Genomic DNA, 13,394 nt, shown 5'->3' with positions numbered 1-13,394 from the left:
TCAGAGTTTGAGTAAGCCAAAAGACGTGAAGCCGATTCCATGGCTCACTTGGCTTGCATCAGTCACGTTGACAAACACAGAAGCGCCTGATTGCAATTCAAATACGCCTCCCAAGTGAATGGACTGTTGCCCACAACGTTTGGAGGAACTATAGGAATTTGCTGCCCTCAGTAAGATTCTCTCAGATCCACTGGTGGACTTCAGGCAGAGGCTGACTATAAATGGAGCTTGACTTGAAGGTTCCCGGTTAGAACAGAAGGTGACTTGGGTGTAGACGTAGTAGAAACCTTTTCTTTGAATGGTTAGCAGTTTCTCATTTTCGAGGGCTACCAAGTTGTTGCTCATGGTGTAATATCCTTTCTTGGTCCACTGTAGAACTATAACAAAGAAGAGGAAATTTATGGTCATCAGAAGCAGATCATGGCTTGCATTCTAACAAAAAATAGAGTTTAAGGTTGGATGCTGGCTTTGTGGGGAGAATGGATTCTCAAGGCCCCTTCTGGCCCTTAGAGTCATAGGGAATTATGGATACCAAATTTGCATGGGATTCAGAGTCAGTCAGGTTCCAATCTGGGTTTTCTCCCAGCTTGGGTAAGTCACTTGATCTCCCCAAGCCCTGGGTTCTTATCAGCAACACAGGGCCAATATTAAAACATATTTCAGAAACTTGGAAAGATTAAGTAAAATAACAAGCCACAGGTAGTTTCCTCCTCTTTTTAGAATTGTTTTAAAATTTTATTATTTATTTTTAATTTATGTGTATCAGCATTTTGCCTGCATGTAAGTGCATGCATGTTGTGTCAATGTCCATGGAGGTCAAAGGAAGGTGTTGGATCCCCTGGAACTGGAGTTAGAGGTAGTTGTTTGACACCATGTGGGTGCTGGGAACTGAACCCAGGTCCTCTGCAAGAACAGTCAATGCTCTTAACCACTGAGCCATCTCTCCAGCCCCAACTTCTTGGAATTCTTGAAGCCATTTTGCCCTTGAATTTAAGAAAGTGAAAATGAGCCAGGTATGGCGATACACGCCTATTTTGAGGTCAAGGTCAAAGTCATCCTTGGCTTCATAGCTTGTTTCAGGACCATATAGTCTACATGAGACCTTGTCTCAAAACAACAATGGGGCTGAAGAGATGTCTCATTGGTTAAGAGCTCTTGCTGAGGAGTCATGAGGATGAGTTCAATTCCCACAATTCATATAACAGGTTGGGCTTCCTGAACATGCCTATAACCCCAGTTCCAAGTGGGGTAGAGATAAGAAGAGCACTGAGACTTGTTGGCTTCCAGCCTATTTGAGGAAACACCACTTCCAGGTTCAAGGAATGAATCTGCCTCAGAGGAACAGGTGGAGAACGTTAGAGAAGGACACCCTCTTCTGACTCTACAACCCCCCCCACGTGTTCCCACATTCACATACACATGTGTAACTAGCTAAATAAATAAGTAAATCCTTTAAAAACAAAGAATGAATGATTTCAAAATTATGTTTGCCAAATTATTCATTCAAAATATTTGGTAATATGAATGTGAACATTTTACTTGTCTTGAATTTTACAAAGTTAGAGTTGTCAGTCTACTTAGATTAACCTTAGCACAGAGAAAAGACCCTATTTCTTCCTACGTTATGCTGTTACAAACCTGTCCTGCCTCCCACGACCAAACCTAAAATAGGCAAGGAAGTATGAAAATAAACCATATGTTCATTTCATTGTGTTTTGATCTCCCACAGTAGTGGGCGCCACCAACTTGAAAGTACCTGTATTCTTGTGGCTAAGGCAGAGTCCCCACCAACAGCGTGCCATTTTCTCTGCTGAGATGTTGAGTGGGTTCAAAGTAATGTGTGCACCTGATTACAAATCTCAGCTTCCACAGAAAGCTAGATTGGCTGATGGGGGTGGGGAGAAGTGAAAGTATCGATGTATTTGCTTCCTTGAAGTTTACAAAAATTGGTATTTGGTGGTCTTACGTCTATTGAGGGCTAAGATCTTACTTGCCAATACTGATCTTTTAGTATAGGGAGGAAGCTCACAATTCCTGATATTTCTGGCCCCCCCAAATTCTCCTTAAAGTATACTAGGTTTTTGTTTTTTGTTTTCATTTTTGAACCATTTGATTCAGGAAAAAAAAAAGAGCAGGTATTCTATTGTTCAGTGAATTGTTTCCCTTTTCAAATGGAGCTCAGGCTAACCTGGAACTTGCTATGTAGGTGAATATAACCTTGAACTCTCCCTCCTTCTGTCTCCACCACCCGAGTGTTGGGATTACAGATCATGCCACTAGGCCCTGCTTTTTCACTTTGTTAATTCCTTACTTAATTTTAGTTCTTGCTATGGGATGTAGGTCAAGTTTGTAGTATGTCCAGGAAGGGATGAGAAATTTGGGGCTACAGTAGGGGAAGAATGTTATTCTCTGCCCCAGCTCATCACCTGCAGACCTATTGTAATATAGACTGTGCAACATTATACAGTGATTGTCAATAATAGGCCTTTTGGAAAAGACAGAATTCCATGAATTATGTCCTCAAACAATGGTTTAGGTGCAGTTGCCCAAAAACCAGAGTGAGATGTTTCTAAGAACTTTTTTGTTACTGTTATCTAATGCAAAAGTGAAAAGTGTCACGTGAATGACTCCCCTAGGCATGTGATGTTCTCCCAGAAGTGTATATGACAGAATCATTAAATATTCTAGAAATAATTGGTATCAATGATGGGCTTAATGTCACTCTCTTGATATCTGAATCACAGTGAAATAAGTTATGTAGTGGCACCTTACAAGGGGGACAGCATAGCTTGACAACATAACTTTCTCCCACAATAGTTGATTTGTATTCAAAGCTAATCTTTGATGTAGATGAGACAGGAAACTGCTGCAGAGTGAAAAGGATTTGCCTAAAGTCACTCAGCAAGTGGTTAATAGCTCTTGAACCCTAGTGCTCAAAAACACCCGATCCAGGGCTCTTACTTATACACTGTGACCCTTGACAACGTGCATTTGCTTCTGTGTTACACCTACTGAGCAGCTTAAGTCACCTCGGTGATAAGATAACATTCTCCCTTTTTTCTCTCTGTTCCTGTCTATGTCTCCTGACCTCTCTCTCTTCCCCTCTCTCTCCCTCTATCTCTCTTTCCCTCCCCCACCTCTCTATCTCTCTCCCTCCCTCATTCTCATTCTCTCTCTCTCTCTCTCTCTCTCTCTCACACACACACACACACACACACACACACACACAAAACAGCATTTAAAACTCCATTCTATAGCACTCTGCTGTAGTTTTCAAAGACTGCTCTGATGTTCATCCTTTTATGTACGTGGGGAATTTTATGCTAGTGTATGTGTTTCCATCCATCTACAGATGTGACACATTCTCCAGCCCAGCTATCGCGAGGTATAGATTTGGGGAAAAAATGGGGCCAGAATGATGATAGAGCGTACATGGAAATAAAAGCATTTGGTGTTGAAAAGATAGCAATATGCTGTCTGTTGTTACTTCGTTGGAAAAATCTAATATCTTGGCGCCTATTGATCTCTACAAAATGATTTTACCTTTAATTTCCCTGAGGCTGGCCCCAGTGAGGCTGGGGTTAATCATACAGGGATTGACAGATGACAGAAAAGACCTCCAGAGGCCCATTTATGCACAGCGAAAAAGGGTTAGGAGGAGAGATGTTCCCGATGAGGAGGTCACTACCTGCCATCTCTTTTTATCCTGGTAGAATAATGGTCCCTCTGCCCAGTAATTCATCATTTAGAACCAGCCATTGAACAGTAACATAATGAGAACATCAAGATTGTTTCCAACCTCTTTTTGTCTGTCTAAGTCCCATATGTTCATTTGAGCTCACTTTGACAACAAAGGGACAGTGTTTGATAGGTGTATGGGTAGGTTTGTAAATTGGTCCTTGGAGGAAGAAAGGAACCTAAGGATTAGGCTGCATTGATTTGGAGTCCTAGCCTTCCCCTCCCCCTCCCCCTGCCCCCTGGGTGTGCCGACACTTGGATGCTGTGGGACTTACCAGCTGATTTACTACTGGCCTCACTTACGACATGTGCTGCAATTTGAGGTTCCTGATCACCTGAAATGAAACCAAAGCAAACAGTCAGTCAAGGAAATGTAGAACTGTCCGTGGAACTATCTTGCCTGGTTCTACAACTGTGTAATAGAAACTGTGCTAACATACTATACAGTAAAGGAAAGGTAACATGGTCTGAAATCCTTCCCACTAAGGAAAAAGTGGTTTTCTAGTGTCTTAATAATTGAATTGTCTGTTTCCATTGATCTCTCTTCCTAATAGTTATTCAATACTCAATTTCATTTTACACAGCTTGACACAGGCTAAAACATTTGTCTTCATTAAACCTGCTTTGAATCTTGCTTTCGGGAACAACTTCCATACATTGGGGTGGTAGTGGCCACCAAAGCTCTGCCTGCACATTGAGCTAGTAATTATGATTATAGTTCTGATTGGGTCAAATGACTGGCCAGGCTATCAAATCTAGCTCTGGTTCTCATGCAAAGGCCTCGCTTCTCAATTAAATGTGCTTATCTCCTAAGGGCAGAGGTTGTGGAGAGATTTTATTTTTCCTTTCCAGGCATGAGCCTGGTACTGAGACCTTTGTAGGAAAATTCTGAAGAACAGTTTGGCTAAGTTTATTATTTGCCTGAAGATGGGCAGAAACCACACAAGCGTTTCCCTGAAATTTCACTGCAGTTAACAGAACACATGGCATATCTTGCAGTCATTCTGAGGATGGACCCTTCTTGAAAATCAGATGAACCTTTGGTACCCAGACCAGTAGTTAATGCAATGCATATTCTGGGCACTTTCTTTTCCTAAAAAAATAGAATCTATACCTCTAGATGCATGCATTTTTCTGTATGTATTAGGTTTGTGCAGCCACAGCATTATGTTTAGTAACCTTGTAATATAATAGTCACCTCTTCTGTTACTTAAGTCACTCCAGGTATTACTGTGCTGGTTTGGGGGCGCTATATTCTAAAAGGAACAGACAAAATTTGGTGTGTTCAGAAAAGGAAATAACAAAGAGAGGCAATGCCTAAAAAGGCTCATAAAGGAGATAGTGGAAGATGTTGGGCATGTTTATCCTGGAGAAGAAAAAGTTTAATTGAACCTCAGGGTCATGACTGTTGTCTTTAGTATCCAGACAGCTGCTGTATCAGGAAGGAGTGTTTGCTTAGTACAGCACCAAAGAACAGAAATGTGCCCAGTAAGTACAAATTCCAGGAGCATGATTTGACTTAGTAGGAGATAAGAATTTTTTGAGTAGAATGTTGACTCTAATGTAATTATGAGAGCTGTTCAAAGATAGACCAGACTGTCCTATTACATTTCAGGTATCCTATCTTTAGATATGCTTGGGCAGAGGGCAGATATTCAGAGATGTTTTAAAAGAGATTCATGTTCTGGGGATTATGCTGGTTTGAGAACCATCAAGACCCTTTCCTGAACTTTTCAGGATTCTCTGTCTTCAAGAGCAGGGCAAAGATTAAGAAGTTGCCGTCTGTCATTCCCTGATCCCAGAAGATCCAGCAGGCCCTGTCCTCCCATGAAATAGTTCTCACTGAATGACAATTGCCAGTCTGACCAGATGATGACTTTCTTGTCATCTCATCCTCTGAATGTGGTGCCAGATTGTGTTGCCATTTGGACTAAGTTATTGAGTATGGGATTTCTTCATACTTGATATTTCCAGCATTACAGGAACAGAGCTTTCTTCATAAACATGGACATACAAAATGCCTTTCTATGTAACAGGGGCCAGAGAAGCTACCAATTTGATAGTTGTGTTTTTGTTTTATTTCCAGGGCTAAATGTTCCCTAATTAAACACTAGGTTGTTCAATAAGATCAGCCTAAAGCTTCTTTTTAGTTTTTGAGCATTTATAGGAATTGATAAACAACAACATACCTTTTTGCATTTCAAAGTTGTTTTCTTTCTTCTTCTCCTCTTTGTTTAGCATTTTATCCTAAAATAGGAATCATTGCAAAAGATCATTTTAACAGGACCTTTGCTATGTATCATTCATTTGGTATCTGTCATTAGGCTGTTGTCTGTTTCTGGTAAGGATTATAATATAGACTAAGATGCTGTCATTAATTCCATCATAGAAATTGGAAGCCTCTGGATTTGACAGATGAGCTGACAGGCCAGAAAACCCAGGGGAGATTCTGGAAACAAAGTCCAAGCCTTATTGCCTCCATTCCAATGCTGTCCCTAGACCAGAGGCTATGATTCTGACCCTCCTTATCACCCTGACCTCCTTGGCTTTGACAGGTATTGATAAATAATGCTGAGTGGGGTAATGATTTCACCTTGGAGACTGGTATACGGGATATAATTAAGCATAAGGCATGGTGTGTATTTATTACAATATAGTTGCTTTGAAACCTCATAGGAAAAGATTTAAGTATGTTCTTTAAAGATAGATCCCAGACATTAACTTTTTTTAACTTTCCAATGAGTTCTTGTGGATGGTTATCCTGTGTTTATTTAGAATAACCAGCATTTAGCGAACAATGATGGTAATGATGTTAAAGGCCAATGAAACACTTATTTTTGTTTTTAAATTTTTTATTCTTATTTGCTCTTTGAAATTTTTGAGACAAGTTCTTGTGTAGCTTAGGCTGGATTTCAACTTGCAATGAAGCTGGAGATGACCTTGAATTCCTGATCCTCTTGCCTCCCCCTCCCACACGCCGAATACAGACAGGCACCACACAATGCCAAGCTAAATACAACACTTCTCTTTTGTTTTTATTTTTATTATTTTGAGACAGGGTCTCCCTCTAGCCATAGCTGGCCTGGAATTCTTTATGGAGACTAGGGAGGCCTCAGTCTCATAGAGATCTGCCCTCCAAGTACAGGGATTAAAGGCATGCTCCACCACGCCCGACTACATGCAACACTTCTTAAAAGATTTCCTTTTAGTTATACACTACAAGAATGGTAGACATTCTTAAAGAGGCTAACAGGTACTTCCTTCAATGTAGAATGAGACATGATAAGCTACAGCCTCACCAATTTAAGGAGATTGAACAAAAGGCCTGGCAATTATTAGGTCATCCCAAGGGTCTGAGCATTAAACCAAGTATAGAAACTAGGATTACATTCACAGGCCCATCCAACTTGTTTTTATCACTATTCTGAACATGAAGGGAAAGATAATAGCATTTTCACATCTCCTGGTATAAAGTCCTGCACTCCTTGCCATTCCTGGAGTCCATTGTTGGCAGGGACCTTCCTCCACATCCCTTGCCCCTAGAAGGGAATTCATATTGTTGCAGCTAGCTATTGCAACTGTGGACTCAACTTAGCTGCCAGATGTGAAGGCATATAAAGTCACAGAGCCCCAAAGGGGAACCTGAGCCTTGAAATGCACACATGGGCCACAGATCAACTTTCCATTTGAGCTGAAGTAGAGCACTCTGACAATGCGGCAACAGGAAAATGTTTGTGCGATAACGAGTAAACAAATGACTATTTGGTGTCTTTTCAAATACAAGTGTGTGATGATTGAGGCTGAGATACTTTTAGTCTGAGTGGTTGCAGTGGTGTCAAGGCCTGGCCAAGATGAAAACGTGAAGTCAGCATATTTTGCCTTTTGTGCACCCAGCCTTGCATTTTTCTGAACTTTCCCCCGGGCCGCACTCCAGAGAGCCTTTTTTTTTTTTTTCCTTTTTTTTTTTTTTTTTTTTTTTTTTCCTTTTTTTTTTTGTTAGAAATTGGGGCGCGCACCTGGCCAGATGGCCCGCAGGGGAGGCAAGGTCGAATTCAAAGGTTTTTTTTTTTTTTTTCTTTTTTTTTTTTTTTTGCTTGCTTCACTCTATACTTTGGCTGAAAGACGTTTAAAAGATAAACTTCAGAAAATCTAGGATTAGCTATTTCCTTTTTTTGATAAGCCTATGTGACAAGTATGGAGTGGAAATTATTTGAAGCTATGAAAGCCATCTCAAACAAATAATAAGCGTGAGACAAGGAGTTAAGTAGGTCTTAATGTATGACTATGTAGTTCAAAGTGGTTCCTTCACTTACCCTAACATGAGCCCTGAGTCCCTTATTCTTCCCAAAGTGAGAGTTCCTTGATCCTTGTTTCAGAAGATAATGAGCTGTTTGTCACAAGAAGTATTTAAATAAAGATTGGGTGACCACTTGGTAGGGATAGTAGAAAGAGGATGGAAATTCTGAGAACTGGGAATTGGATCTCATTATTTCTATGACCCTGTCAAGCATTATGATTAGAAGCCTCAAATTTAAGATTATTCTGTGTCAGTCAGATTGTAGCCCTGAACATGCTAACATTATCTGAGAAAACACAAATCCAATCTGGAGTTATTCTGTAGTTGGCTTGCTGTGTGACAAACAGTTCTAAATACTATTCTGAGTGAGACTTCTATAGGAATAGTGATTGGAAAGGGGATCAATGGAGGAGAATTAATTGACTGGAAAATTTTACATCTCAACCTTATGTGCATCCTACGTACAGATGGCATTGACTGGGGCTTCATACCTGCTGCAGTAGAGGTAAGGGGCTTCCTCCACAGCAAATAGCATATGGGGGGGTAGCTGTTGTGCCTGAAAAGTTCTACCTTTTTAAAAGAATAGGAAATTTAGACCTATCACCTTTTTCCATATAAGCAGAACCAACTCTTTCATTCCTATCCTGGATAGATGATTCTGGAAGCTTTAACACATCTGACCTGAATAGGGATAGGCAGTTTGCCTATGACACTCTCTGTAAGAAAAAGGGAAAATCCAACAAGCCAATGCCACTGCAGTGAACGGAAGGCTGATCTCATAGGTACGGAATGCTAGAGTCCTTAGAGTAGTCTCAGCCCCTCATGTTACACATGAGAAAACTGGGCATCACAGACATGAAGTCATTTAACCGAGGTCACCCAGCCAATTCAATATGCTATTTTAATTATTAGCCACTGTTTTAAATGTGATTTTATTCATATCACAATTTGAAATACCTCCTAATACCTTACATTACTAGCTATAATCATATAAGAACTCAAGAAATCTAAAGCATTTCCCGAGTTCACCAGTCTTGCAAATAAAGTATTAGGAGTTTTATGTAAAGCCTAGGTTATGAATGCAAGAGCTAATATGCTCAAGGTACATTGTAATCCTGCACAATAAAAAATTAAATTGAAAAAATAAAAGACATTAAGCATTATAGAGAATGGGAAAAAAGCCCTAAATTAAACCAGAAGGATGATTCATGCCTGTAATCCCAACACCAAGGAGGGAGAAGTAGGAGGATCAGAAGTTCAAGGTCATCCTCGGCTACATAGCAGGTTTGAGATCAGCCTAGGCTATATGAGATGGTCTCAAAAATATAAATTACATAAATAAATTAAATAAATAAATAAATAAATAAATAAATTTCAGATTAGTATAAAGAACCTCAAAGCCACTGGCAGATTTGAACCATATTCTCATCCCATCAAGTAGCCTAGAAATAAGATCTCAGAGTCTTTCCTACTAGATTAAATTACATCTTATTGAAAGTACAGGGGGACAGGAATAAGTTCAGATGTAAAATCTGAATGGGCCTGTGAGCTAGCACAGTGGGTAAAAGTACCAGCTCCCAAGTCTCAGGCTCTGAGTTTGATACCTGGGGACCATACAGAAGGAGAGAACTGAGTCCCAAAAGTTGTCCTCTAGTTTTCACATGCTTATTATGACACACGCACACACACACACACACACACACACACACACACATTTTTTTTTTGGAAAAAGAAAGGCGATCTTAAGCTTCTTACTCCTTTATTTCAATTATACATTATCTGCACAGGAGAATGAACTTTTTGCTGGTTTATTCAGATGACCACACACAAGACACAGATCTGCCCTCAGTGTGAAGCGAGTACTGCTTCCCAGGCCATTTTCTCTGGGCAGAGAAAATTTTTTATGGTCCTTGTCAAGAAAACACATTACCTTGGCCTCATATCTGGGATTACCAAGTCATTAGAAAAATTATGGAAATTTGTACTTTAGGTACCCAGTACAGCCCAGAGTTAACAGTAAGGTGGATGGCAGCCTGATCAGGTAGAAGGCTTCAAACCTTCTCTGTCTCTGGCTATGAGTGACCCTAGGTGGAATGGCTCCATGAGCTACTGGCATTCTATGGACTCTGATTTGAGTGGTACAGAGAAATGTGCATTCTCCATGACCTACACCTCTTCCTAACATCAAGGGGAAGATGGCTCTTTGACACTACATGAAATCTTTCCCATTACTAGATCAGTACTAGAGATAGGACCAATCTTTGGGAGCTCCTCGAACTAGACAGGCTATTCCTTCCCCTATGGCCTGTCAACATGGTGGTGGCCAATGGTTACTTATCTTGGAAATGGGCTCAAACCCTAGCTTCACAATGAGAAGATATCAAAGTTTGGATGGAGAAATAGAGAAATACAAAATAAATTGGGTGTACCATGTAATTACTGTGTGGCAGCCACATATGTGTGTTGATGAGCATGTGGGAATGCACACAAGAGTACGTATTTTCTCCAGAGAAAGCGTTTTCTATTCCTGTTAGACTATGCACATTTCCAAATTTGTTCTCCAATTTTTGGTGATGTTGTGGCTTCATTTTTGCTTTTTTGAATGTACACATCTCTCTCTCTCTCTCTCTCTCAGTATTTATACATGGATATGTGTGTACATGTGTGTTTATAACTCATTTTTGAAATGATAGTGTCTCACTCTGTATACCAGATGGTCTGGAAGTTCTGGCAGTTCAGCCTCAGCCTCCACACCCAAGTTACATTTTAAAAATTGTACCTTGTCAGATTTCAGTTTCCAGAACTAGGAAACATACTAAAACTTTTCAGTGATATTTAATAATAACTGAGTACCTTACCTTGACAAGATCTTCAAATTGCCTTTTAATTTCCTCACAGTTCAGCAAGGATAAAGAATCTCCTTTGTTGCATCTCTGTAACTTTTTTATGAAGACAAAATCTTCATGAAGACTTTTTTCTTCTTCTACCTATTTCGAAATAACAAGGATATGAGAAGTGTCATCGTGAAGAGGAATGCAGATAATGACGTCTGCCTCCACAATCACTTCCATGGCATCGACAAGAGGAGGACTTTGAGAGCATAAATGGGGACTATTATAAGTTATTATACTGGATTTGATGCTTGCCATTTAAAAGTCTACAAAATTCAGTGACTCTTGATGTCATATTATCTGCAACTCTGGCTAGAAGTCATAGCTATTCTATTGACCTTTCATCACAAAGTATCTATGTTTTTCAATGTAGGACAGCAGTAATATTCTATATTGCTGTAATTCCCATCAGCCTATAAAGTAGTTTGCTGCTGAACTAATTTTCCCACTTTATTGAAGTATTCACAACACAGTACTTTCAAAAGAAATTCATTTTCAATGTGTGTACATTAATTTGAGCTATGTCTCTCTCCCTTCTTTAGTACTTGTAGAAAACATTTGCATTTTTAAGAAAGGATTTTTAATCCCCAAAGTTAATGATATATTTTATTTTCCAGTGTATTAGTAATTAAATGTATGAAATTAACTTGTGTTGTCAACTAATTCTATGCCACTTTCTTGTTTTAAGTGTAGATTTTTAATATTCAAAGCTCTGATTCAGGTGTGGTGGCACACACATCTCTAATCCCTGCACTTGGTAGGCTGAGGCAGGATGGGTTTTGTTAGCTTAAGATGATCTGGTCTAGCTAGTGAGTTCCAGACCAGTCTAGGCTATTGTATGAGACTCTGTCTCAAAAATTTCAAAAACAAGCACACAAAAACAGAACGAAAGACAAGAACCAAAGCCAATAGCTTTGCCTGTCTTTAAGGATACAATTAAATGCTATGTGTGACACATTTGCATCTACAAGGGTCACAATTTCCCTCTTTAAAGGCTACGCCTATGTATGGGCATTTGACAGAGCCCACAAAACAAAATACAATAATCAGACCCAGGATCTGCCTGTTTTCTTGGAAATGAAATCTGAACTTCTGGTGGTCAAGTAGATTGCCTTCATTCTCACTACCCCTGCTCATACTGATAGAAACTTCATGACTTTCATTTAGTTCTGCATCTTACAAAAGGCCAGCCAAGGATCCCAGACAAAGTACAGCTATCCAGTTGTTGCTGCCTAGTTAGAGTCTCTACTTTCACACTTTGAGGAATAGCCAGATACTTTGTTACTTTTCTCCTGTTCATCTGTGATTGGTATTTTGTAATACAGCCAGTATACTGCCTCCCCCCAAGAAGTGGAAAAACTCATGGAAACAGGATAAATCCCAATGTTACCTTTCCCTAACAATGCAAAAGCAACCTGATACCTTCTTCTCTGTTCTTCATGTATTTAAGAACGTAAAACAACTCAGAGGAACACTGAGCAGCTTACAACTGCATTGGCATTTGAAGAGTTGTACAGAGAGCACCATTTCTTATGTTAAAAAAATTGGCAAATTGGAAGACTTCTCCATGGCTATTCTAATCCGAAATACCATGGAATTTGAGACCAAATTGATGGTCTCTTTTTTTAGGTCAACATTTTCAAGAAAAGGTTGTCTCCATGGAAAAACCAGCCTCTTTTTTGAGGAAAACTTTAGGAAAGAACTATAGCAACAGTGGTATAGCACTTACTATGTGCCAGGCAGCATTCTAAGTGCTTTACAAGGTTAGACTCATTTAGTCTGTTGGCTGGGTACCATTCCCATTCCTATTTCCCATGTGTAAAAACAGAAATAGAAATATAAAGTGACATGGGCAGGATCCCAGAGCAGTTAAGGGCCGAACTAAGATTTGAACCCAGGCTGTCGGACTCCAAATCCCAAGGTCTTAATCAGAAAAGAGAATATGGGATCTCACTGTCTAAGCAATGCATATATGCCACAAGACTATTAATCTACTTAGGTTTCTACCACCATCCATCATTTGAGTAGAATCTAAATCAACCAACCCATAGATCAATAAGACCCCCCAATGCAGTTAAAGAAGGCTTGAGGATCACCTTACCTTATCCAACCTTCTATGAAGATACACAGCAAAAAGTACTGACCCAATCATCTGGGTGATAAGAAAAACAGTAAGTAAATACATAAAAATCTTCATGCTAGCGGGCAGTCCAGTGGCCACAGATCGAGGAGAAGGCTGGCTGTATGTTTCGATCATGCTGGGTGAAAGTTGAAATGGTATCTTCTGTCCAAGAAGGTGGCAGAGGCAGCATGAGAAGACTGTCAAAGTGGCCACCTTACTCAGGATTAGTAAAGAGCACACAATCGTCGCAGCCCACACTTCCTGGAAAATGTGCTTCGTCGTCTTCTCTCCTAGCAAAAAAGTTACGTAAAGGTTTTTTCTTTTCTTTTTTTTTCTTTTTCTTTTT

General features: G+C 39.8%; 1 protein-coding gene across 2 annotated transcripts; it reads right to left on the bottom strand.

The window, feature by feature from the left end:
* Positions 1–13,183, bottom strand: Cd40lg (CD40 ligand). Of its 2 annotated transcripts, XM_008840703.1 has the most exons (5): positions 13,028–13,183; positions 10,894–11,022; positions 5,928–5,985; positions 4,014–4,073; positions 1–377 (listed from the first exon to the last, which is right to left on the bottom strand). In XM_008840703.1, exons 1-5 carry the CDS (start codon positions 13,181–13,183, stop codon positions 1–3), a joined length of 780 nt encoding a protein of 259 aa, XP_008838925.1. The 2 variants fall into 2 exon arrangements, with proteins under 2 accessions (XP_008838925.1, XP_008838926.1); XM_008840704.1 differs by lacking the exon at positions 4,014–4,073.
* Between the last annotated feature and the right edge of the window lie 211 nt (positions 13,184–13,394).

The sequence above is a fragment of the Nannospalax galili genome, unplaced genomic scaffold, assembly GCF_000622305.1.
Source record: "Nannospalax galili isolate Female #2095 unplaced genomic scaffold, S.galili_v1.0 scaffold901, whole genome shotgun sequence".
Classification (NCBI taxonomy): Eukaryota; Metazoa; Chordata; class Mammalia; order Rodentia; family Spalacidae; genus Nannospalax; species Nannospalax galili.
Note: the sequence above shows the minus strand (reverse complement) of the source record. Positions and strands in the feature narration are given on the sequence as shown.

Excerpts from the sequence above, each read along its gene's own strand:
- Cd40lg (XM_008840703.1), bottom strand. The coding sequence starts at position 13,183 with ATGATCGAAACATACAGCCAGCCTTCTCCTCGATCTGTGGCCACTGGA. Across the intron at positions 4,074-5,927 it reads CAACTTTGAAATGCAAAAAG|GTGATCAGGAACCTCAAATT; the intron begins GTATGTTGTTGT and ends GTTTCATTTCAG. Across the intron at positions 378-4,013 it reads GGCCAGTAGTAAATCAGCTG|TTCTACAGTGGACCAAGAAA; the intron begins GTAAGTCCCACA and ends TCTTTGTTATAG.